Source organism: Cucumis sativus, chromosome 1 (genome assembly GCF_000004075.3).
Source record: "Cucumis sativus cultivar 9930 chromosome 1, Cucumber_9930_V3, whole genome shotgun sequence".
NCBI lineage: Eukaryota > Viridiplantae > Streptophyta > Magnoliopsida > Cucurbitales > Cucurbitaceae > Cucumis > Cucumis sativus.
This window is the reverse complement of record NC_026655.2, coordinates 9,857,544-9,885,106: the sequence shown is the minus strand read 5'-3', so window position 1 is coordinate 9,885,106 and position 27,563 is coordinate 9,857,544. Positions and strand designations below refer to the sequence as shown.

General features: G+C 32.2%; 1 protein-coding gene across 1 annotated transcript; it reads left to right on the top strand.

Annotated features, from left to right (window-relative positions):
• Positions 1-637: 637 nt before the first annotated feature.
• Positions 638-25,925, top strand: LOC101205804 (fatty acyl-CoA reductase 3). The gene is given in 9 exon segments (XM_004139520.3): positions 638-837; positions 1,042-1,351; positions 2,191-2,291; positions 3,553-3,745; positions 3,964-4,125; positions 11,790-11,871; positions 12,015-12,284; positions 13,242-13,369; positions 25,590-25,925. Coding segments are annotated over 9 exon segments (1,479 nt in total). The 5' UTR covers positions 638-758; the 3' UTR covers positions 25,744-25,925.
• The last annotated feature ends 1,638 nt before the right edge of the window (positions 25,926-27,563 follow it).

Below are 27,563 nucleotides of genomic sequence, written 5' to 3'. Positions count from 1 at the left end.
AAACCTAAGAATGAAGTTAGGAAATTGAATTATAAAGATACAACCAATTCCAAAGCTCTATCATTTTCTAAAATTTAAGCTTTAAGGAACGTCTAATCCTTAAAATCAAAGCTCTAAAATTATTTAAATTTTAAATATTTTCTAAAAGGAAAGCAAACTTAAAAATAATACAACCAATACCAAGACTCTAACATTTTCTAAAATTTGATTTCACGTAGGCAGTTTTCATTCACTTAAAATAACGTTCGTTTAAAAAAAAACTATTATTTTGAGTACGTAGTTGCTCGAAAATAAAACACTTGGAATGTGAAGGTCCACGTAGAATGTTGATAAAAGAAGCACTTACCTTAACTAGTTTGTTGCTGATCATATAACACTTCTTCCAAAAATATAAGGTTGATATATAGAAGAACTTAACTTTTAAATGCAAGAACTTACTTAACTTTTAAGTGCTTCTTCGTTATCATATAACACTTTCTTCCAAAAAAAGAAAAGATATAAATCTCAAACTTATTCTAAAAGTTGTCCCTTTCTCAAAGGATAGAAGTGTCTGTATACAATTAATAAATTCAACGTCTATTCCCTTGCAGTTAAAACCCCTTTGTCACTTGACACTGTAAATACAAAACATGCACCCGTCAATCATTCTTTATATTACACCCAAACTCCCAACTTCTAACCAACAACACCCTACACCACCATTGTAATTCTTATTATTTTCTCTCCTTCCTCTTTCTGATCTTCCTCTTTCCATTTCCATGGAGTTCCAAAGTGTACTTCAATTTCTTCACAATAAGTCCATCTTCGTCACCGGCGCCACCGGATTTCTCGCAAAAGGTCACCCGTCTCCCCTTTCTCGTTTTTAAAATCTGAATAAAAAGTAAAATTTAACTGAAACCTGCCAACTTCAATTGTTAAGTTCATCAGTAGTTTAATATGATCTGACGATAGGAAATTTCAAAGTTCACTCTTGCTTTTACAAAGATTGTACTTAAAAGTATATCCTACGAAAATGTGTTGAGATGTACATGAAAATTGCAGTCATGGTGGAGAAGATCTTACGAGTTCAACCAAATGTTAAGAAGCTTTATCTACTTATAAGGGCAGCGGACGAGAAAGCTGCGACACAACGCCTTAACACTGACGTGATTGGGAAGGAGTTGTTCAGGATATTGAAGGAAAAATGGGGAGAAAATTTTAGATCTATGATATCAGAGAAGCTCGTGGCGGTGGCTGGAGATATCTCCGACGAACTTTTGGTTCTCAAAGAGTACTCTAAATTGAGAGAAGAATTGTATGACCAAATCGATGTCATAGTGAACTTGGCTGCAACTACCAACTTTGATGAGAGGTACAAATAGAATGAAATACACATAATTTTGATTCTACATATATTCGTATACCTTTTTACATTTGAGATACTTAAATCAAACAAATAATTATACATTAAATGTTATTTTCTAGAGCTACTTAAATACTATTTTGGCTTTTAATATGGACTGATTTTAGTCTATTTAGTTTCATTAAAAATAGTTTTCATCCAAATTTATAATAATAATATTTACAAATATAGCAAAAATATCACAATTTATCTATCATAAACCATAAAGATTATTATATGTGTATATCATGATACATATAGACATAAATACTAGTCTATCTTGATCTATCACGATTCGTAGATAAATGATGATATTTTGTTATATTATGTAAATATTTTTGTTTATTTTGGTATATGTGAATATAACTCTAATAAGAAAGGTCTTTAACAAATCAATCATGGGACAAAATTATAAATTAAACGAAAGCATATAAATTAAGATTGAACAATTAAGATCTTGTTTAACAACCATTTCGTTTTTTGTTTTTAAAAATTAAACTTATTTTCATCTCATTTCTTATAATAATTTGTATCTTTCTTAACTATAATAGTTGAATGGGGAGACTTGTTTCTAAAAGCTATTTTTTAAAAAGTAAAAGTTCAAAATTTGTTTGGTTTTTTAAATTATTGGTAAATATGGATAATAATAAAAAAAGAATTTTGAAGATGAAAATAGTCGAGTTAACTTAATTTTTAAAATATAAAATATGAAAATCAAATGGTTACTACATGTATAAAAACAAAAGTTAAATAACCTTTCAAACTACAAAAACTAAAACGATACTTTAACTTGCTTTTCTTGTTTTCAGATATGACGTTGCTCTTCATGTCAACACTTTGGGAGCTAAGCATGTTATAAACTTTGCCAAAAATTGTGTGAAATAGAAGGCGTTCGTTCATGTGTCCACAGGTTTTTCCTCTTCGAACCATCTCTTGTGAATTTACTTATTTGATGGGAAAATAAATATTAAACTAATTGAGTTTATGTTTAGATGAATCATATTATATGAATTTAATACATGTTGTCCTTATATAGATCTCATTAATTATTCACAACTTTTAATAATAATGGTAAGAAATTTAATTTGATACAACAAATTTCAATGCTAGTTGGATAATTCATTTAATGATTTTTGAAAGCATAATATATTTATTCATAAAAGAGAAAAAGATATGTTTTTTGTTTGATTGAGATGCCAATAAATGCATTCACGACTAAATATTAATTCGTTCGTTGTGAAGATCCGACTTTTGGAGTTATTTGTTATTTGTTTGAATCCATAATTTCAACCACTTTTTATTTTAATCTGTTTTTAGCTTTTGTATTAATTTTTTTTTTGAAATAGTAATTTAGTTAATTTAGTGAAACTATTTTTATACCATCACAATGTTAGGGTTCATGTTTAACTCTAAACTTTTGGAAGTGATTTCCATGATTTTAAATTATCTATCTTTTATTTCTAAAATGATTTTAGAATTATCAACATCTCATTTAATAACTATTTGATTTTTGGTTTTTTGGTTTTTAAAATGAAGTCTATAAACACTTAACTTTTATCCATTTTTAAAGACAATTTTTGGAAAAAAAAAGTTTTTCTTTTGTTGAAATTTGAGGTAAAAAATTAAACACTTGTATTTAAAAAATGGTATCCATCTAAGAAACTTAAAGGAAAATATCAAAATATCTTATCACTCAAATTAAACTCTTGTATTTAAAAAATGGTATACATGTCTTTTAATCACTAAAATCAATTTAATATATTGTGATTTTGAAACAGTAAAAGAATGTTTCTAAGGTGATTTTAAAAATGAAATCTTATCACAAACGGATCCAATGAAATCTTACAATGACAATAGCAAAATCATAAACACAAATGTAAAAATAAAATTTTTTAACGCCATGAAAACCACACCCACAATAAATGAAAGTGAGCCCTACCAAATATATTTATATTTGTTTATATCATTAATATTTTGGCTACTACAATTACATGTCTTCTTCCAACTCAAATACATGAGCATTGTAAGCTCTACCTCCAATAGGATAATACACCTATGTACATGGTTAACCAAATATTTCTTCCTCTCATACCTAGTAGAGTACTAATTTGTTCAATATTGACTATACTGAATGAATATTTGAAATTTAATTGTTGATTTTGTTTGGTTAGCTTATGTTAGTGGCGTGAAGGAAGGGCTAATACTTGAATCCCCATATGTTATGGGAGACACTCTAAATGGAAAATGTGGCCTACAAATTGAAGATGAGTTAAAGCTTGTGGATCACAAACTATCTGACCTTCGAGCTGAGGGAGCTACCCAGCAATCCATCACTTTGACCATGAAAGATTTGGGTATACAAAGGTTGGTATATCTATCTCTATATAAAGCACTATCATTTTTTTATTTCAACATTATTAAAATCCGTAAACTTGTGGATACAAAAATAATAATTTTTTTCTAAATTTTGGGTTTAGTTTAAATAATTTTATTTTTACAAAAAATAATAAATATGGGTTATGAATATACTTCATTTATACAAATTCGATGAACGAGAACGAATTATGAATGGAATTGAACAGGTCACAAAATTATGGGTGGACAAACACATACGTATTTACAAAAGCAATGGGAGAAATGTTGATATCAGAATTAAAGGAAAATATTCCTGTGGTTATTATACGTCCTACTATTGTTTCAAGTACTTACAAAGAACCATTTCCTGGCTGGGTCGAAGGTGTAAGGTATGCATTTTACATTTCCAAATACTTCATTATATACTTTCATTTTGAATAAAAATATCAATTTTATTAATATAAATTATTTTAAATCATGAATCTATTTGAAAATATTTATGAATATAACAAGATATAATTACTAGGGACATCAATGATCATCTACTAGTGGTTTATATGGTAAGCAGACTAATATTTTTCTTTATTTGAAAAAACAAACTATTTAATTATATACCTTCAAAGAACGAAGGTGGTATGAATTTAAACTCTAAGCTAATGAATGACTGTGACCACTTAAACTCTAGAATTTCGTATTTTACATCCTATTTTACATTTGTATAGTTTGAAAAAATTATTGGGTAAGACTTATAATTCATTTAATTGAACTATTAGGTTTTGTAAATAAATTAAATTAGATTCTTACTCACAATTCTATTTGAGAATTTTTTATTTTAGATAAACAACATTTGGAGGAGGAAGGGTTCTTACACATATTTGAAAATTAATGCATGAATATGATTTTCAAAGGTAACTATAACCGAGAGTCTAAATTGATTGGGTTGTGTGAAAATTTGGGAGCTTAATTAACTAAAACTATAAGTTCAACATGATATATTTGATCAACTTAAATATGAAAGATGGTATAAATGGATATATTCACAACAAAAAAGTAAAAAAAAAAAATTAATTAAAGTTTACATTATTAATCAAATTATCAATTTAACCATAGTGGGTTGACATGGTGGTTAAAAGATAGACACGGTCTTAATAACTAACTAAAATATTATAAGTTCAATATATGGTAGTCATCTACCTAAAAATTAATTTTCTACAAAAAAATTTACAAAAAAAGAACAAAACACGATAGAAAAGCATAACTAATTAACCCATATATTTATACATTAATAAAAGTATAAGTTAATTAAGAACTATTTTACCTTAAATGATGGATAATTATATTTGATGACCATTTTAGAAATAATAAATAAGGATATAAAAATATTTAAAAAAATTGTAAATTTTTTAGGAAAGAGGTTAGTGTTTCTCGAAAAAAATATTATTGAATTTTTGAAAATTTAAAATATACGTTTGAAATTAAGAAAGAAGGTAAAATTAGATCAATTTTCATAAATATAACAAATCCGCAAAATATTGATGGTCCCGTATAACAAATTGAAAATTTTCATGAAACGTACAGTTTTTTTTTTATTTCAAATTTTCTCTTCTTCTGCTATCTTTTCTTTTCCTCTTCTGCGATTTTTTTTCTTTCCATTGTTTTTTCTCTTGTTCTATAATTTTTTTTAAATTTTTTTCTCAAACTATTATTTGGTTCACGATCGTGTACCAAATACAAAATATCTATTTTTTTCTAAACTGTTACTTGGTTGTTTAAGATTGTGTGTCAAATATAAAAGAACGTGAAAAAAATTGTTGGGATATTGGATTGTCAAATGTAAACAATAGTGTAAAAGAAAATAGTCAAATCTAAATGATCGTATTTCAAATATAAACGATGGTGTACTAAAAAGATCTTGAAAAAAAATCGTTAAGATTTGGCTATCCAAATTTAAACTTGCCAAATGTAAACGATACTGTGTCAAATCTAAACGGTCACGTAGTAAAAAATCTTGAAAAAAAAATAGTTGATAAATGCTACTTTGTTTCGATTTGGCTATCCAAATTTAAGCAATTAAATTAAACTATCATGTGTCAAATCTAAATGATCTCATACCGAAAAATCTTTAAAAAAATCATACACAAATCTAAATGATCAAATCTAAACCATCGTAAAGAAAATAATAATAATTAAATCTAAATAATCGTTTTTCAAATATATTACGTGTTGGATGCCAATTATTCATGGGACGTTTTTTATATTTTTTTATTGTAGATGTGCGAACTTCTTCTATTTTCGAAATTGTTAGTATAAATATTTTGTGCTTTGTTATGTTTTTTTATTTATATATGAACCACTCTCACTTCTTTACTTATCTCTTTTTCCTTCTCTCTTTTCTTCAATACCTTCTTACACCCATTTTTATTAATTGTTTTGACTCTTTTACCTTCAAAATAAATAAATAACTTAAACTAAGTGTCCACTTTTAATTAAGGGTACACATAATAATAATAATAATAATGAAAGAACCAAAGATTTCTAATTAGATTTTAAATGTTTTAACGAGGCTGTAAATTAGTAGATTGGCTGAGCACAAGTTAATAGCTATATACATATTTTTTTGTGTGAGGTTTAAATTTTTGTTTTGATTGCTAAGAAAATTAGTGTTAGAAAAAAACAAACAAATAGGAAAAAAAAATTAGAGTATGTATATAGGAAAGATAACGAGGATGTATATAATTTGTCTTAAAATTAGTTCTTTTTTAACTCAAAAAAATTCAAATAAATTGACATTGAGTCCATACCACCATTAGTGCATAAAGGAATCCTCGATTCATTGCCAGGGAACCAAGGGTTTTTAAAAGCATACACCCTTGTACCGTTTTCCACCACCATCCATCTATAGCCCTTAAGAAAAAGATCACGACCCTCAATATGCCTCTCTAGGTAAAGGACAGGTTGCTCCCAAGTAAAGCATTCCAAAAATCACCATCTTTGAAATATCTTCCTTTGAAACACGAGCCAATAGACTCTCTAGGTATCAAGTAATTCTCTAGCTTTGCTTGGTAAAGATAGCTTGATTGAATATCTGCAAAATCACGAAACCCAAAGCCATCAACATCCTTTACTTAAACATAACTTTTTTTAGCTGATCTAGTGGGCTCTTTCTGGTTTACCCCAAAACAAACCCTATTAGTATCATCGCACAATCCATGGGAAAACTTAAAACAACTCATATTTGATGAAGATCTCCTTCTCGTTAAGAGAAAAAAGTTCTCTTTGTGGATATATGATCATGAATTGTTTGGTTGAAGGCCTGAGAAAGATAAGACTGCCATCAGAAGAAGGAAAAAAAGAGGTAAGAAATAGAGGGGCAATGCTTATTTAAACGAAGGCTATGGATAAGAGAGAGAGACTATTCCTTGTAAATGAGAGCCGACAAACCTTCAGCACAAATGAGAAATGGTTAGGGGAGAAAAGGGTCCTCCCATGAATGCCTCTACTAGAAGAAAACTCATAAGACAGTCTATCTTTTATAAGAACAAAAAACCATACTGTCTCTACACAATCCATGATGCTCCTGACCCACGACTGACTAAGGCCCACCAAAAGACACATGGTCTCGAGAAAAGATCACTCCACCCTATATCATAGATTTGCTGATATCCAGCTTTAGTGCCACCCAACCATCCTTCCCCATCTTGTTATTGATAGTGTGAAAGCAGTCAAAACCCAAGACGACTTTATCAATGATCAACCTCCTAAAAAAAAGGTAGTTCGAGCTTGAGATATGATGTCATTAAGCACATTCTTTAACCCGTCAGCTAAAGATTTTGCAATAAACTTGTAGATCATGTTGAAGGAAAACATAACCCGTCAGCTAATTGCATCTAACTAATTAGAGATTAACATGCTTAATTAATAACTACCTTAATTAAACTAAATTAAGGTTAAAGGAATACATACCATTGAAGACTCTCATTCCTCGTAATCTCCTCACAAACTTGAACCAGAGACCACCACTAGAGTTAATCCACTATTCTTCGACCTTAGAATTGGACTATGAGACCCAAGTAAGTGAAGGAAAAAATGAGAGAAGAATGGAAATTGGAGGTGAAGTTTGGTTGAGATTTTTAGAAAAAAATTAAAATAATTTTATAATTTCCAAAATTACCAGAAATGACAAATGACTTTTTACCACTTTGACCATTTTCATCAATTTCGAGCTTCCGAATATTTTCGAGCTTCCGAATATGAATCTGCATTCACACTTTCAATATTTAAATAAAATTTAAGCAAGAGCTCTATATCAAACTTATAGCCAACGACTATATCACAAATATTCGTTGGTTTCTCTCTTTTTACCTAATTTGAACAATTCGAATTATTCCAACATATTGTTCTAAGTTAATTCTATATAAGCTAGCACGGGAACCTAATGAACCTATAGATCATGGGCTCGAACAATATGAGATTAACGGGCTAAATCCTTTTGGTCCAAGCTAATCAACCTTCGTTAACTAACATATCATTATTCCACTAAAGTTCTATAGTTGCACTACCCTCACTATAGACACATTTGTGTCTATCTGATACAACAATCATCAGTAAGTTAATCCTTCACAAGTTGCTCGTAACCTCGATTTGGGTCAAAATATTGTTTTTCCCCGAGATTACATCTTGCTCTTTAAGTCTCATTGATCCATTATTGAACAATTAGTTTCAGGTCCAACCTATAAAACGAATTTCTCTCAAGCCAATGAAATGGTGGAGCCCCTTAGCTTGTTCAAGACTTGGATTCAGTTCTTAAGAGAATAATCTATCTACAAACCCTAAAGCGAGTATGAGCGAATTCCATCTTGCATCCTATGTCCCTAGCCATCCATCCGGTCTTACCCCTGAAATGGGAGGCTTACTGGGCCAGTGTTGTTGAGCTACCCTCACCTATACAGATCTAAGGATAATTTCATGTGAATAAAAGTTTATAGTTAACTCAGGATTAAGATTAAGTTACCTAGGTCATCAATAAACGAAATAGTCAGTTTTATACCGTTAAGGGTGTTATAACCTAAAAGTGATTCTTTTATTGTTCCAATCTTATGTAAACTCTTTATATAGGATGCCCCCACTTCCTTATCTCTATATGAACGATTCAGGATCACATTGTTTTGTACTAATTACAAAGCAGACTACATCCATAGTGTCCCCAGAGTAAGACATCCAACCTTATTCTTACACTGTAGACTGTTTGGGCTATATACTCAAACTTGATCAACATTTATGTCTCTACATAAAGTTCACATATTCTACACTAGATAGCCTTGGGACCTTAAGTTTATTGGATTCAAGATTATAGTATTCTATTTTCACTAATAAGTCCTCAATAACCACTTTATTACATATAATATAATTTTAAACTACAAACTACGAGTTTTAAGATATAAATTTCAACACATGTTACACGGGCTATGCCTATACCCCGTCATATACTTAGGCTACTTAACATTGGGGATTAAAAATATGTAAATTTTGTTCATCAGGCTCACATTCTCCACCTCATTGAGCACACCCAAACATGTTTTGGTTGTATCTTTACCAATAATGTCCCAATAGTTTTGATAGAACATTTACTACTTGGCGTTTCACATAGCCAAACTCTAAATTTATGATCTTCACCGACTTTATCATCTTCCATCTCACATTCTTGCAAAACATGCCCCCCAACTTGCCACAAGCATAAAAAATCAGGAAGTTCTCATGTGAAATCGGGATCCACTTTTCCTTGGCCATGGCTCCCAAACTTGATATTCGTTCTCTACTTCAACAAAATTTAGGTATCAATTTTTAACTCTAACTTTAGGACTCTTTTCCACCATATTGCCCCGATTCATTAGCTTCAGATCCTTCAAACTATCTTATTGAAATTGCAAGAGCAGAAACATATTTCCTACAAAAACAAACCAAAGGAAGATTGTGAAAATGAATCCAAAATAAGGAGTACTTGAACTCCACATCTAAAAGGGTGTTATTTCCTCTAGATTCTTGAAAGAGAAGCAAAGTATTATGGAAGCTCCAAGGCCTGCCTGCCTTTGGTTACTCTGTTTTTGTCACTAGTACTCTAGAATTTGCTTATTGGTTAAGATCTTCTACACAACATTTTGGAGATCTTTGCTCGATAGTTAATATCATTATTGATGTGTATCATCCAAGTGTACGTGGCCAAGTAGTAATATAATGGTGTAAGATACCAAGTATAGTTAATAGGGATCACTTTTAATTTGTTGATTTATAATTAACTAGTTTAGAATCAAAGTAATTTTAGCTAAGGAAATTAGAAATTGGTTTTAAGTGTGGTTCACTCTCAATTTAAACAAGAAACAAGATAGATTGGAAAGAAATTCAATAAATAAGATGTTTTATGGTGATGAATCCATTACCCAACTCATTGATTAATAAGTTGACGTTTCTTAGAATTTTGTATTGAGACAAATACAAAGCTCAAGTCTAATTATTATCTTTCAAAAATAATCTTTTCTCATACAATCTGAATCATTACTAACTTTTTAATATTGAAATAAGATGTATGACAGAATGATGGTCATTATCAACTTTTACTATTCTTCTAACCATTTGCATGGTATGCTAATAGCAATTCAATGTTATTGTGTTTCAATTAAACATATAATTTTCAAATTGAACATTTAATTTAACAATCATTCATGGCCATTCAATAACAATTAACCATAATAAAATTGAAAAGCATAGAGCTCAACAATTTCATAAGTAATTTTATCAAAACCCTAAAAAATTGAAGAAGTCTAGTCACTTATTGTTCTAAGGGTCATGATCTCAAATAGAAATATCAACCAAACAGTAAAGTGATAGAGAAAACCATAGAAGAACAGCTTCTGCAGCGTTTGTTGTTAATGAAAACCTTCCAGGATATTGTGATAATCAACTCGAGACTTGATTAAATTCTAAACTATTTTTATCCCTTAAAACAATAGAAAATGGACTAGGAAAGGGAAGAGAGGCGTGAGAATGAGACAAAAATAAGTTGAAGTGAGATAAGAATAATTGGAAGTGAAATGAGGCCTCAATTTATAGGTGTTGGAGCTGGAATAGTGTCACAATGCCATGGAGTAGTGTTGCACTCAATATCCACCTAACGAATAATTTATTGTCTGTCGCTCATACTAGATTAAAGTCTGTCTGCCGCAAAGCGTTGCGATGCTAGGGATAGCTTCGCGACGCTGACCACCTAATGCTAGCTACCGCATGCATGGAGGACATCATGTTGCATTCTTATTTGTGAGCGACAATGTAATGCTTGGGGCAACGCTTGCTTTCAAGGATATTTTAGGAATTTAGTATATTTTTCTCATTTTTGCTTCAAATTGATCTAGTTTTAGACAATTTCGATCGTCTCTTTTACCTCCCATTGATAATTCAATCATCACATTAAATTTAATAAAATTAACTAATTTCATCTATAAGTTTGTAAATTACTATTTTAGCAGTAGCGGTAGTGAATCCAACTTAAATCACTAATAAATCTTACGGTCTCTCAACCTCAAACTAATAGATAAGAGAAAATTTGACCTTTACATATATATATTTTTAATAAAGATATTGAATTATTAGAAAGTGAACAAGACGTAACAACCTAACTATAGTCAAAGTACAAATAAAATACCATACAAATAATGAAAAAGTCAAATCAAACCCAAAAATAAAGAATTATATACCTCAAAGAAAAACATTTCATTGAAAAGAGCCATCATTGGTCCTACAATAGAAACTCTCACCCATTAATAACAACATAGTAAAAGTTGAAAGCAAACAACTTGACTAACCACCTAGAGAGAACACCAAGACCAAGGAAAAGTATATTATGTTAACTCCAAACGTTACAAATAGCACATCAAACACTTTGACAGACCTTATGCTTCAACTACTTAATTACTTCTACTAAAGTTACAAAAGTACGCATATTTTTAGCGGTAGTTAATATTAGCAATTATTAATTAACAATATTTTTGCCTTTATGCAACAGAACCATTGATAGCCTTGCTGTTGCATATGGTAAAGGGAAAATAACATGTTTCCTTGGAGATGTCAATGCATTGGTAGATGTTGTAAGTAATAACTCAAAACACTTTCATATCCCTCTTAAACTCTTCTTTTCAATGTTTTTCTTATCATGCTAACAGAGAATACAACACTACTCAAACAATTTGATACTACTTTTTGTGTGTATGTATTATTGCACAATATATAGATTCCAGCTGATATGGTCGTGAATGCAATGCTCGTAGCAATGGTAGCTCATGCGAGCCAACTGTCATCATACACTATTTATCATGTGAGTTCCTCCATGAGAAATCCGATAATGTATAGGAAGCTTCAAGAGTATGGATTTCACTACTTTAGTGCAAACCCATGGATCAACAAAGATGGGCAACCTGTTAAGGTTGGAAAGGTCACAATTCTAAACGACATGGCTAGCTTCCATAGATATATGACCATTCGGTATTTGGTATTTCTCAAGGTTTGCTTTCTATCACCATTATCTTTTAATAAGGATATATAAAATATATACTTGCATGAGGAAATTCATTCTTTTTAGTCCAACGATATGAGATAGGATTGAATCATTGGTTTTTGAAATGACTATTTGAATGGTTTATTCACTAAAAGAAGTATATTTGAATTGATCATGAGGAAAACCAATCTACATCAATTCATATTTAAATAAAAACATGTTTGGTAACGTATTGTAGTGACCATATCTACAAGACATTAATTTTATTCTAAATTAAATTAGATCATATTCAGGCCTCTCTTAAGCTTATATTTATTATAGGTTGAATCATTAATTTTCTGTCAGTATAGTTTAAGGTATAAGGTATTGATATGGGCTATTAGTTTGTTTTCCATTGTTTATTATATAACTTGTTTGACAACATTTTTGTTCTTCATTCTTTTGTTTATCTTCAACTAGAAACATAAACATATTTTATAACTATTTTATTTATTTAAAAAAATGAAAAAGAATCAAGAACAAAAATGTGCGTTCTTGTTTTTCTAATTGAAATAAATTCCAATACCGTATATGTAATAAAGAAAATGTAGATTAAAACTGGTATAAAACAATTATAAAGAGTTATTGTATTTAATATACAATTTTAGCACCAAAGAAATATTTTCTTAAATCATTTTAATAAATTTAAGGGTTCTTTAAGAATGAAAAAAAATAAGATAAGGGATAGTGAACAATTATCAAACAAGTTCTTTATTTTCAACTAAAAAGTTCTAGGTCTTTTTAAATATTCTTCTATATATGTTGTTGAATTTAAAAGTTCAGTATATATATCTTTTATTAGTTTAATATTTTATTGAATATTAACCAAAGCAATGAATAATTCAATAATTATTAATTGTTAAACTTATTGAAGAAAATCAAATTTTCATATATCTTCGTATTTATGTATCCTTGTTTATACAGGGATTGGAAGTGCTAAATATTGCACTTTGCCACTACTTTGATGGAATATTGTTCAATTTCAACCGTAAGATCAAATATGTTCTACGATTAGTCGACCTCTACGGCCCTTACTTGTTCTTCAAAGGAGTGTACGTATTCTCTCCACTACTCTTTTATCTATTTATTTAAAATCGATTAAAAAGAATAAAGAAATAGTCAATTTGGTCTATAATTTAAAACTTTAAATCAATAACTAATTCATCTACTTCAATTTATTTTTCTTTTTTTTAATTTTGAGTGAAAGTATAGGGCTGAATTTGGTCCCTAGTCTCGACCCAAATCTCCATTTGATGTGTTGACTAAATATCAACAATTAACGGTAGCAACTAGGACCAATAACTTGTGATTGATATTAAGGATGATCATCGATCGGTCAAAGTCAGTTTTTTTTTACAAAATTGACTTCGAACCGACCATAGTCGATTTAGTAAATGTTCAAACCGAACTCGACATTGATGAGTAAGGGTCGGTCGGTTAGTTTGGTAGGGTTGGTTTAACATTTAGAAATACTTTTTGAAACCGACTCCGACTTACCCTTCTCTTTTTTTTGATCGACTGACTTTAGTTTGGTTGGTTGACTTAGTTTTTCAATCTATCATGTTCACCCCTAGTTGATACCATGACAATGGACCAACAACTGGAATATGGATAGAAAACTACCAATTGAGGCTAATGAATAACGACTAACAATCACTCTTTGGGAGATAACCAATAACCGACAACCAGGCCAAGGGACTAGTTATTGTCGAATGGTGATTAAGACCAATGGCCAATAACCATCACTAAAATAGTCGTTTGTCATGAATCTTTAGTCTCAATTATTGGTCGCTAGATATGACAATGATCTTAGTCTTCAACTGAGACTCAAAATCAAGGACTAATGACTAAGGAGAATAACTAATTCCAGGTTAGTAGCCATAGACCATGCTTGAATGGTTGTTGGTCACTCATCCAAATCGCAAGTGTTTAGTGGAGTTAGTGGCAGTTGCTAATAGGTGGAGGAATTAGATTGAAGATTCGCAATCTAGTCATTGAGTGTCAATCGACAAGATAATCACTAATCACGAATAATCAAGTCCTTATCTCCATCTTTCAGTCCTTGATCATTGAGTATTAGTTGATATTCGAAGTGCACGTCTCAAATTATAATGTAGTTTTAAATGTCCTTTTCTCAAGTATCATCCTTAGCTAGGAATCATGTTTGTAATCCTTTTAGCTATTTTAGAGATCATTTTTGAAAGTATGATAAGAACCTAAGAAAGCAACTTGTGATAAGAACCTAAAGTAAACCTAAGAAAGCAAATAAATGGTGACAAACACGAAAAAAAAAAATCTAGATAGTGGCACATCGCACATCCTAAGGTAATGACATCATTAATGGATTAACTAAACCAATTATTATTCTTACGCTTGTTGCTACTGCTAAGTGACCCTTACATTAGTTTGATGTGAAAAACGCTTTCCTACACGAACATTTACAAGAGGTTATCTATATGGCTCAACCTTCTGTTTTGTTGATATGACATATCGCACTCATATTTGCTTGCTTCATAAATGACATAGTAATAACTTATCCAAATTATATCCTCATGTTAAGACATTCAAACAAGAGTTATCTTTTAAGTTTCAAATTTTATACTTGTCGATCAAGGAAAATATTTTATTAATTTACTCTCTACCGCCTACATGTCGTCCTCTGCAAAGCTTGTCTTACACCTATGTCGACAATTATTGATCTTCATGCCTCTGCTCTATCCTTTAGAGATGTCATCTTATACCAATAGTCGGTGGGATCATTGCAATATCTCACATTTACAAGTCCAATTATCACCTTTGTTGTCAACCATGTAAGTCAATTTATGCAACAACCCATTGCCATTCACTATACAACTGTGAAACGTATCTTATGGTATCATGGTGGCACACCTTTGGTATTTTTTTTCATTCTTGTGCATCGACTCTTCTAGCATTTTCTGATGTTGATTGGGCTAACGATACTGTAGATCACCGCTCTACTACTGGCTATGTTGTTTTCCTCGAATTCACTCCTATATACTGATTTGCTAAATGGTAGCCAACGGTATCTCACTCTTCCACAAACACTGAATATCAGGCTCTTGCTAACATTGAGTTTGACTTATACTAGATTTGTCAATTAATGTGTAATATATGTGTTTTTCTCGTACAAAGCATACTAAAATTGACTACCATTTTGTGCATGAAAAGATGCTTTAAAAATATCACGTTGTTCGCTTAAGGGTGTGTATTAGGTTGTTTGTTTCTCTTTTGTTATTTTTTATGGTAATACCATCCTTTCTAATTTTTATTATTCATGGGATTCAACATTTTGTTCTTGTTTTCCATGAATCTCTTCCTGTAAATATTCTACTTGTCCAACTATATAAATGGTCATAGTATAACATATCCATCATCAAATAAAATAACCAACTATTATATTTCATATTTTATCCTACTTTTTCTCTACTACATTTTTGTGAATTCCACTTCCTCTAACCCCTTCGACAAAACACCCCTAAAATAAAAATCTTAACATCCCTTAACAACAAACTTGAGTATAAAAAATTGTCTCGTCCTGCTCCAAGATCACTGCGTGCGATACATGTGGAGACATGACCGTCTAGACATTCAAAGTGAATCTCTCTACGTGATAGCATGCAAAACGCCTAGTAAGTGAAATAAAAAACACCAAACAAAACTCGAGATCATAACTCATTTGCAATAAAACACACTTCATTGATATTTGAATAAAGAGAGTACATTTAAAGCAAGTACACAGTTTTTTTTCAAACTAAGATATACAAGTGTCAAGGCAGTAACTTGACCATCTCTCCTAAGGCACTTCATGTTATGTAGGCTAACTGAAAATACTAACAAGTTGATGCGATGAAATTATGGCACGACAAGAGTTCAATTTGGCAAGTCAAACATTTGTTGTCCTTTGCTACCTAGAGAGGTGAAAATAAAACAAAACATTTGAAATATTAGATACAAGTGTCTGATGAGGGATTTTTCATCAACACATTTATAATAAGTTTTTCCATAACGCGTTATTGTTCTTTTCTACAAATCATGCAATATAAATAGTTGTACATTTCAATAATACAACATTGAGTTCAAATCAAATCATCTCAACCCTTTAGGTGATTATCGATGTTTGCCCGTTTAAGCATAGGTGGATTTGTCAATCTATCAATTACCGAGGCGGGTGGGTCTCCTTTACAATTTAACGTCTTGGCAAGTGTTGAAGAGGAAAAGAAAAAAGAAAGAAAGCCAAAAGAGGAGAAGAAGAAAAAAGAGAGAAAGATGACTACATGAGAAACCAATGAGAGGAAGGAAAAAGAAAAAATTTAAAAGAGAGCGAGAAACGAGAAAAAATGTGAAATGTTTTTTTTAAAATATATATATTAAAATTAATTATGATTACTTAGGTAATCATTATTTATACCTATAGAGGAGGAAAATACGCAATTAATGATCACTGATCATCAATCAGTGTACATTGGGCAATAGGCATGAATCATAAGTCATTATTATTAATTTTTAAACCAAACGGTTCTACTCTTTTGATCAGTGGTAGTTGGGTTTGAGAAAAAACCAGTCCAAGCTGAATTCAACAGAAAAATCATCAGCTTTCTTCAATTCAACTATTTGACTCGGTTTGCTCACCCCTAGATATAAGAGATAACAAGCCTAGGTATAAAGTTTTTACCGAGTGTTATACTCAAATGAAGAGAATTGATTTGGAATTTGGTTTTCAGAAGGTTTTCTCTCCATTTATGGGTTGACATTCATTTGTTTGACTAAATTTGTCTATTTCTCTTAATGTAATGTTGTTGGAAGCATAACTATGATTTGGGTTATTCAACAAGCATGATAAGAAGGTTTATATCAAATCCTATGAATGAGCATCGAAATACAGGTAAATGAGTGCTACAGTATTTGAAAAGTGCTTCACATGTATCTATCTTCTAAACCAAGGTTACAATCAAGCAACAATATTGGAAGCATTCACACATGTGGATTATGTTGCAAACCTAGAAAAAAGAAAAACCTTTATGAGTTCACATTTTTTGTTCATGTGATAAAGTGGTTAGTTGGAAGGTTTCGCTACAACCAATACTTGCTTTGTTGGCCATTGAATAGAGAATATGTTTTGGATGGTAAATAACATAATAAAACAATGTGGTTGAAAACAAATCGTTTGTGAGGTATTATCTTAAGAATTGTCAGGTCTCGCCTCAAATGTCATTTCATGCGACTAGTTAAGGGTGTGCCGTCTAGACACTCATCTCACATCTCTCTGCGAGATGATTCATTGAAATATGCCTAGTAAGCGGAACAATTTAACTTGCCTCAAGTCTAGACTTACTTATCACAGCGGAAATTTAAACCTTACTTAATCGCCTAGTACACTTTACATACTACAAATTAACTCTAACCTCTAGTTAGTAAGATTAAATATTAACAGTAACAATAATGATGCAGTGGAATAACTTAACTCCTTCTCTTTATTAACTTAACAATTTATAGAGTACATACTTTACAATTATATTCTTTTTCTCGTGAAACCACATAATTAAAACTAAGTTATGATCCACTTTTCTTCCTCCACCACCTAACGCTACTCCTTGTGGCGAGAGACATTTAGAGTTGTAAGGGTCTCTTTCTCCTTGATCGCCCAACAACCATTTCAAAGAAAACCTTCAGGGCTTCAATCCCCTGGCTCAATTCTTTGGCTCTTTTGCTAATTGAATTTTATCTCACCAACCTAGGCTCTTTTGCTCACTAAATTTAGTCTCACCAACCTTTTCTTCTGAACTGAGCGGCAACCCTCAACGTTAAGGAGTGAAGTCCTTAACTACTGACTCCTTAAATGAGAAATAGGATGACACGACTCATATGTGATGTAGAACATCTCCCTTCTTGATGTAGAACATCTCTCTTCTTGATGTTTCTTGAATTTCATCCTAGAAGAGGGGTTTGAATTACCATTTTTATAGTTTAGGATTAATTACCAATTTTATATCTTGAGTTAGTAACTAACTCAACTCCAAGTTAAACTAACTCAACCCCAAGTTAGTTTAACAACTCTTGTAAAGGCTTCTCATTTTCATTAATAAGACATAAAAAAAAGAGGCATTATACATAAAGAATTCTAACTTTGCAGTCACTGCATCAATTTGTATCAGAGCGTGATCCTAGCTCACTCTTCCCTAAAAAAAAACTTGGATCCTACCACTCTTATCCATGGACGCGGAAGCCTCCTTCAACCAACGCTTGCAGTTGGTAGAACAAGCTGTTGAAGAACTTCGAAAAGGGCAGTCGGATATACAGCAATCGTTAGTAGAATTAACAAATATTTTTACCCGATTTCATGTCCAACCTTTAGAAAAAGCAATTCAGCCCCCAAGAAACCCAATTACAACAAACCAAGAAAGTCAAGAAAGACCAAGAAACCCAATTGCAGCAAACCAAGAAAGACAAGAAAGACCAAGAAACCCTGCTGTAAACCAAGAACTACTAAGAAATCAACCTATTCACACCCACAATAATCGATTGTATGGAAACAACGTACCTGGACATTTCTTAGACGATTCTGACTCTTCCGATGAAGACAACTTGTTGAACATTCATCAAGAACCTCAACAAAGGCTTGGACTTCGACCATACTTTCAAGAAGATCAAGAAATACGTATGAAAGTGGATCTCCCTACCTTCATTGGTCGAATGGATGTGGATAAGTTTCTTGATTGGATCAAAAACGTAGAAATTTTTTTTGTCTATGCCAATACACCCGAACACAAGAAGGTCCGATTAGTTGCTCTCAAACTTCAAGGTGGCGCAAGCGCTTGGTGGGATCAATTACAAAACAATAGACGATTATTCGGTAAACAATCAATAAGAAATTGGCCAAAGATGTTACGTCTAATGAAGAAAAGATTCTTACCAATCAACTATCAGCAACTACTTTACAATCAGTATCAACAATGTCATCAAGGCTCACAAAGCATCATGGATTATACAGAAGAATTCTATCGACTTGGTGCTCGAAATAATCTTCCCGAAGAACACCAATAAATTTCCAGGTTTATTCATGGTCTACGAGATGAGATTAAAGATATTGTACACTTACATCCTTTAACTTTTCTTTCAGATGCCATCTCCTTAGCTTCCAAGATTGAGGATAGTGAAGAGATCAAGAAAACCAAGAATTCTCAAAGAAAGAATAATTGGGACAAACAACAAAGAACTAACCTAACTAATTCATTTAGAAACTTTCAACAAGGAAGTTCATCCACAACTTCACAGCTCGCCAAGAAAGATGAAAATTCATCAAAGATTCCAGCCACTAAACCAGGTGAGAATAACGCAAAGAAGAAGGTTGACAACATTTATAACCGTCCTACTTTGGGTAAATGTTTCAGGTGTGGACAACAAGGGCACCTCTCCAACGAGTGCCCTCAAAGGAGAACTTTGACAATTGAAGAAGGACAAGAAGATAATGACTCGGATGACATCTTTGAGATTTCAACACCGGATGAAGGAGATCAACTATCTTGTGTCATTCAGAGAATTCTTTTCACCCCTACGGCTGGACAAATACCTCAAAGGAATTTCCTCTTTCGAACAAGATGCACCATTAACGGTAAAGTGTGTCAAGTTATCATTGATAGTGGTAGTAGTGGAAATTTAGTATCTAAAAAACTAGTTTCTGCCCTAAATTTGAAAATTGACCCATACTTGAATCCCTATAAGGTTAGTTGGATAAAAAAAGGGGGCAAAGCTACTGTTAGTGAGGTTTGTACTATTTCTTTGTCAATAGGTCAGCACTATAAAGACCAAATAATATGTGACGTTCTTGATATGGATGCTTGCCACATCCTTTTAGGAAGACCTTGGCAATATAACACATATTACATTCATAGAGGAAGATCTAACACTATTGAGTTTGATTGGATGAGTCTTCGTGTAGTTCTTTTACCTATAGGCAACTCCACCGACACAAAAGCTAACCTTAGTAAAGGAAAACAACTTTTTTAGTTCCTGCCTTAAAAAATAACACCTATCTTAGCCTTTGTCATTAAAGGAAACAACAGTGAACCTTCATAAAACTACCTACCTAGTGAGATATCAAACCTTCTAACCAAATTTCCAAATATTATAGAACCAACCACTTCTCTGCCACCTCTTAGAAATATACAACACACTATAGATTTAATGCCCGGTAGTACCTTACCTAATTTGCCACATTATCGCATGAACCCTAGAGAGTACAAAATATTACATGAACAAATAGAAGAGCTTCTTAACAAAGGTCATATCCAACCTAGCCTAAGTCCTTGTGCTGTCCCAGCTCTACTTGCACAAAAAAAAGATGGTAACTAGAGACTTTGTGTAGATAGTAGATCTATAAACAAAATTACAATCAAATATAGGTTTCCCATACCTCGTTTATCCGACCTCCTTGATCAATTAGGTAAAGCTTCCATCTTTTCCAAAGTAGATCTTAAGAGTGGCTACCACCAAATTAGAATTAAACCAGGGGATGAGTGGAAAACAGCCTTTAAAACCAATGAAGGATTGTTTGAATGGTTAGTTATGCCCTTTGGTCTTTCTAATGCCCCTAGCACCTTTATGAGATTGATGAACCAAATCCTACAACCTTTTTTGAATCAATTCATTGTGGTATACTTTGATGACATACTCATTTATAGCTCATCTAGGGAAGATCACCTAAAACACATCCAACTACTTTTTACAGCCTTACAAGAAAATGAATTACAAATTAATCTAAAAAAATGTGAATTTTTGTGTTATAGTATTCATTTTCTTGAATTTATCATAAGCTGTGATGGTATTTCTGTTGATCCCAAAAAGATTGACTCTATTAGTTCTTGGCCACAACCAAAAACTCCAAAAGATATTCAATGCTTTTTAGGTTTAGCTTCTTTCTATAGAAGGTTCATCAAGAATTTCAGCACCATAGCAGCACCTTTGACAAACTGTTTAAAGAAAGGCAGTTTCCAATGGGGACAAGTAGAAGAAGACAGTTTCTGTAAATTAAAATTAGCCTTAGCTAGCCCCCCTGTTTTAAAACTACCAAACTTTGATAAACCATTTGAAGTCACTGTAGATGCTTCGGGTTTAGGTATAGGAGTTGTCCTTAGTCAAGAAGGTCACCCTTTAGAGTATTTTAGTGAAAAATTAAGTACTTATAGACAAAATTGGAGTACCTATGAACAAGAACTATATGCCCTAGTGCGTGCTCTAAAACAATGGGAACATTACCTACTTGCTAATACTTTCATCTTGCTCACTGACCACTTTTCTCTGAAATTTCTAAACTCCCAAAAAACAATTAGTAGAATGCATGCCCGATGGCTACAATTCTTGCAAAGATTTGATTTTGTGATTAAACATACTTCGGGTAAGTCTAATAAGGTTGCTGATGCTCTCAGCCGAAAAGGTATACTTCTCACCACCCTCCAATCTCAAATAATTGCTTTTGATCACCTTCATACACTGTACCCTACTGATATTGATTTTAGAAGTATTTGGGAAAATTGCTCTAACCATAAACCTTGTAAAGATTACCACATTGTTAATAGTTTTCTCTTTAAAGGTGATGTTTTGTGTGTCCCTCATACATCTTTAAGAGAAGCAATAATTAAAGAAACACATTCTAGGGGATTAGCAGGACATTTTGGCCGAGACAAAACTTTGGCTACAATTATCTCTAAATTCTTTTGGCCACAACTCAATAGGAATGTTACTAACTTCATCAAAAGATGCTCCATTTGCCAAACAGCCAAAGGTAACTCTCAAAATACAGGTTTGTACACTCCTTTACCTATTTCTTCTACAATTTGGGAGGATTTATCTATGGATTTTGTTTTAGGATTACCAAGAACCCAAAGGGGCCATGATTCTATTTTTGTAGTTGTAAATCGCTTTAGCAAAATGGCTCATTTTATTCCTTGCAAAAAAACTTCTGATGCTTTGAATATAGCTAACTTGTTTTTTCGAGAAATTGTTAGATTGCATGGAATTCCTAAAACTATAGTTTCGGATAGAGATGTAAAATTCTTGAGCCATTTTTGGAGATCCCTATGTAAGAAATTCGACACCAACCTCCTGTTTAGTACCGCCAGCCACCCACAAACTGACGGCCAAACAGAGGTGACCAACCGAACTCTTGGCAACCTCATTCGATGCCTTAGCGGGGACAAGCCTAAACAATGGGACCTAGCTTTACCTCAAGCATAATTCGCCTTCGACCACATGCCAAATCGCTCAACAGGGAAGTCTCCATTTGAGGTTGTATACACTAGTCTCCCTCGGGTAACTTTTGATTTAGCTAATCTACCTTCTGTTATTGATGTCAGTATGGAGGCTGAAGCAATGGCTGAACGTATCTCCAAGCTACACCAAGAAGTCAAGAGTCATCTAGGGCTTGCTAATGACTCCTACTAAACAGCCGCCAGCTATCACAAACGCTTTAAGGAATATCAAGTAGGTGACCTAGTTATGGTGCACCTTCGAAAGTCAAGACTACCTGCTGGTCATCACTCCAAAGTGACCAACAAGCGCATGGGCCCATTTCAAATATTGGAAAGACTCGGCCCCAATGCTTACCGAGTAGACCTCCCAGCAAACATAAGAATCAGCCCATCTTTCAACGTTGTCGACTTATCACCTTACTATGCACCAGATTCCTTCTCTTTAACTCCCTAATCTTCACTCGAGGTCGAGTTTTATCCTAGAGGAGGGGTTTGATGTAGAACATCTCCCTTCTTGATATAGAACATCTCCCTTCTTGATGTTTCTTGAATTTCATCCTAGAAGAGGGGTTTGGATTACCATTTTATAGTTTATGATTAATTACCAATTTTGTATCTTGAGTTAGTTATAACTAACTCAACTCCAAGTTAAACTAACTCAACCTCAAGTTAGTTTAACAACTCTTGTAATCTCCAGCCTATAAAAATGTTCTCATTTTCATTAATAAGACATCAAAAAAAGAGGCATTATACATAAAGAATTCTAACTTTGCAGTCAATGCATCAGCATGTCTCACAAGCTTAAATAACTAACCACCTTTTCCTCTTTTACTTGGCTTTTACATTTGAGGTTCATTCCTTAGTTGGCTTCAACCCTTGACAACCTGGGGAGGAAAAACTTAAAACGTAAGTCAATGACTTAGTGAATCATGGGTTTAGGAAATAGCTTTTTGGGAAATACAACAATTTCAGACATTATAACCACAAGGTCATTTCATATGCAAATATATATAGATCTCATCGCATCAAACATAATCACAAGCTTTAACACAACCACAACAATTGCAACAATTTCACGCAGATCAAGTCTTCAAGCATTCACTACTCATTGTCTAAACCTGGGATTCTCCCATTACCTACACCTAGGATTCGCTTTCACCAACGTCTCATCGCCTAGACTTGGAATTCACTTCACCAGAGTCACTGATGGATCTAGGATTCACTTTCACGAGCATCACACAATTTTTCTGTGATTTCCAATAGAGCGTTGTAATACTCATTCTTTCTCATACCTGGATTCACTTTCACCATCATGTAGACCTGAGATTCACATTCACCAACATCACGCTATGGACCTGGGATTCGCTTTCACCAGCGTCTCTCATAAAATTCCTCATCTAGATCTAGGATTCGTATTCACCAGCATTCAGCATCAATAACACATCTCATACTCGCTTAGACTTAGGATTCACTTTCACTAGCATCTCATTGCCTAGACCTAGGATTCAGATTCACCAGCATCACGTGGAAGACCTAAGATTCACTTTCACCAGAGTCATGTGATAGATCAAACTACACTACACCGTACAATCATTACAGACCATAACAAAGGAATAGTAACTCAAGAGCTTTTCATACAACACATCGTAGCACATTAGTAACAGTTCTAACAATAACATCAAATGTAAGATCATAAGATTCACAATTAATCATAAACATTACTTTCATTGACAAAAGAACCATTTATTCATTTACAAGATCATTTATGAAATACCTTGCTTTACTCATGCAAAATCATTCATAATAAACATTTGTTTATAAGGATCACTCACGAAAATACTTAGCCTCAACTCTTTCTCCTTTTGTCTTTCGGCTTCTTCTTCTTGTCTAGTGATTCCTCTTAGCTAGTCGTTCAACACCTAGAACTTTCACTAGACAACTTATCGGAATGTCTAACATCTCATGCTCTCTTTTTTCAGCCTCGTTGGTTCTATTTAGTGACCTTTCACATCCAAAAGTTATTTCCACGTTTTACATGTGTCACTTTCCTATTTTTCCACAATATCTAGCCAATTCAAACTCAACACATAAGTCAATGTCGGTTATGAATAGACATTTTCCTTGATTTGCCAACCTTATCTCTTTGGAAAGCCAAACTTCTTATCGTCGTTTGACTCTCTTCTCAAAAACCCATAGAACATTTACTTCGCCTCAAAGGATTGTATAGTCACCTCGTATGGACATCCCAACCACTCAACATAATGTCTACATCATCGTGACCATACTTAGGTGCAAACACTTCTCCGCATATTACTATACCCAATGCCTAGTTCTTAGCATCTGTCGTGGCCTTCTACCTCACTAGCTAATCTCATCATGTCACTTACTCTAACGCGATAGCACTTAGACTCACATGTTTCTCTTTGCATCGCCCTTTCTCCTAATGCATCCTTCTTCACATAATGTCTCTTAACAACACTTTGTTCAACACAACTCTTCTTCAACAGGACTCCCCTTTTTAGATGCGGGTCTCACAAAAAACAAATTCTATCACTCCATTATGATACTATAGTATATATTCTTCATCTACCGAATAATTCATCTCACCATGGATGCTTTAAATATAGTGATGTTACTCAAAATGGCATTAACTAGTCAACATTCATACTAATCAAAATTGCTCAAATATGCAAACTCTAGTCATAACTCATTGACAAATACTTGTAAACGAGTTGAATGTAGAGAACTAGCTAAATTTTCTTGTCACGAGAAATGATTTGTTAAAAATTAAAAGTTATCATGGTTGGTTTATATTATAAAGGCAAAAATCAAATTCTTATCAAATGGGAGCTTGGACTTGGTAGTAGATATGTCTATTTTAAAAAACATTACCAAACCATGAGTTGACCCTATATCAAATTGATAGTAAATATATTTTAAAAGAACAAGTAAAATAAAACTATATATAGTTTGAATAAATCTAACATTTTGCTTTATATTTGTATAGCTTTGATGACATTAATACAGAAAAGTTGAGAATAGCTGCAAAAGCCAATGGAATTGAGACAGATTTGTTCTACTTTGATCCAAAAAGCATCAATTGGGATGATTATTTTATGAATATTCACATTCCAGGAGTTGTTCGGTATGTTTTTAGATAATTATTTACACTATATATTATATATATTAGTTTGTGTGTTATGACATTTTACAATTTGCAAACCAATCAAATGTCTCGTACTTGTAATGTCTCTAATTCCTCACCCTTATTGATATAATTTTAATTATTGTAAAAGGATTATCTATTACCTCAATTCTACTTAATAAATATTTATTTGATTTATTTCCCAGTCTCATTAACTAGTAAATTTTAGGTTAAAAAAATTTATCCCCAACCCATGTTTGGTTTTATTACCATTTACGTTTTTATTTTTTGTTTTTCTTATCGTAAATATAATAATATATTATAAATGTTATCCATAACCTACGAATGTTACTAATTTCATAAAACCTTTCATTCAATGACATTACTTAATCATAAACATGTAATTATTGTAAATATAATAATAATATTATAAATGTAGATAACCATGACCTACATAAGTTATTAATTTCGTAAAACTCTCGTTCAATTTCAAGTTGTAACATACTTCCTATTATATTTCATATTGTAAAATCTATATCATGATATGTTCTATAAATGGTAGTGTATGGTATTTTTTGTAAGACACATCATAATTTAGGTCATTTGTTTTTCTTTACTTTCTCTCTTCTCTATTTTTCTCTATTGTTTTGTTTTATTGTTCTTACTTCATAATACATTATCAATACGATTCTTTACACTTTTGTTTAAAATTAGTTCAAAGTCGTTATACGAAGAAAAAAAATTATTGATGTGTTAGAGAAACAATTTTTCACTTTTCGTCTCAAATATGCTCCTACATCAACAATATCAAAAAAAATGTTTTAAAAAGCTTTCTAAACTTATTTTATATTTTCTTATGGATGAACAAAACAATGGACTATTAATAAGAAAAAATCATGAATCTTAACCAACTGAAGCAACACCACTCCACAAAGCTAATGTTGTATTTTAAAATAATCATGGTCAAAATTGAATTTGTGGTTGTAGTCGTGGGGGAGGTTGTGACCGTGGTAGAGGAAGAAATAATTACACTTTTCATGGGAATAATCATTCAGATTTCAAGAAAATCACAAACGAGGACCATAGAAGAAAATTTCCACAAAATAAAAGCTCTAAAAGTGGTGAGAATCAATGCTTTAGATGTGGTATGAAGAGTCATTGGTCTCATACTCTTTGTGCATCCAACCACTTAGTTGAGATCAAACCTCATTGAAAGAGAAAGAAGAATGTGGAAGAACACTTTACATATCAAGATGATGTATTTAACCCTTTCAACCATGACACATTGGGATGTTGCTAACTTTTTTGAGTCTCCTAAAGAGAAAACTCGTGTTATGGAAGGACTAGCAAATACTTCCTTTCATTATGATAATATCCAAAATTAATAAACGATTTATATTTTTGTTTTTTTTCTTCTCTTCAACCTTTACAAGTTAATTTTAATTATTTTTTTGTTTTTTTGTTTTCCTTTTACCTTAAGACTTATTGTAATCGTTCTTTTATATATAATGAAGAGTCATGGACACATTTTCCATGTTTGGGCTTACTGAAAGATGAATAGTGAAGACTTAAGTTTGCTAGATAGTGCAACTAAGCACACAATACATAAAGTTACAAAAATCATAGGACACATATGGAATTAGGCTACAAATGAATCAACACGTCATGTTTTTTGTTCATTAAGGAATCGATGACTCTTTCGATTCAGGCACATCAAGTCTTTTATCTCTATGACCCAAAAATGGTACCAATTTGAAAGTGGTTCAAGTGGTCTAAAATAAATATATATGGAAAGTGCCCGAAGTGAGAGATATTAAGAATGAGTAACTTAATGTA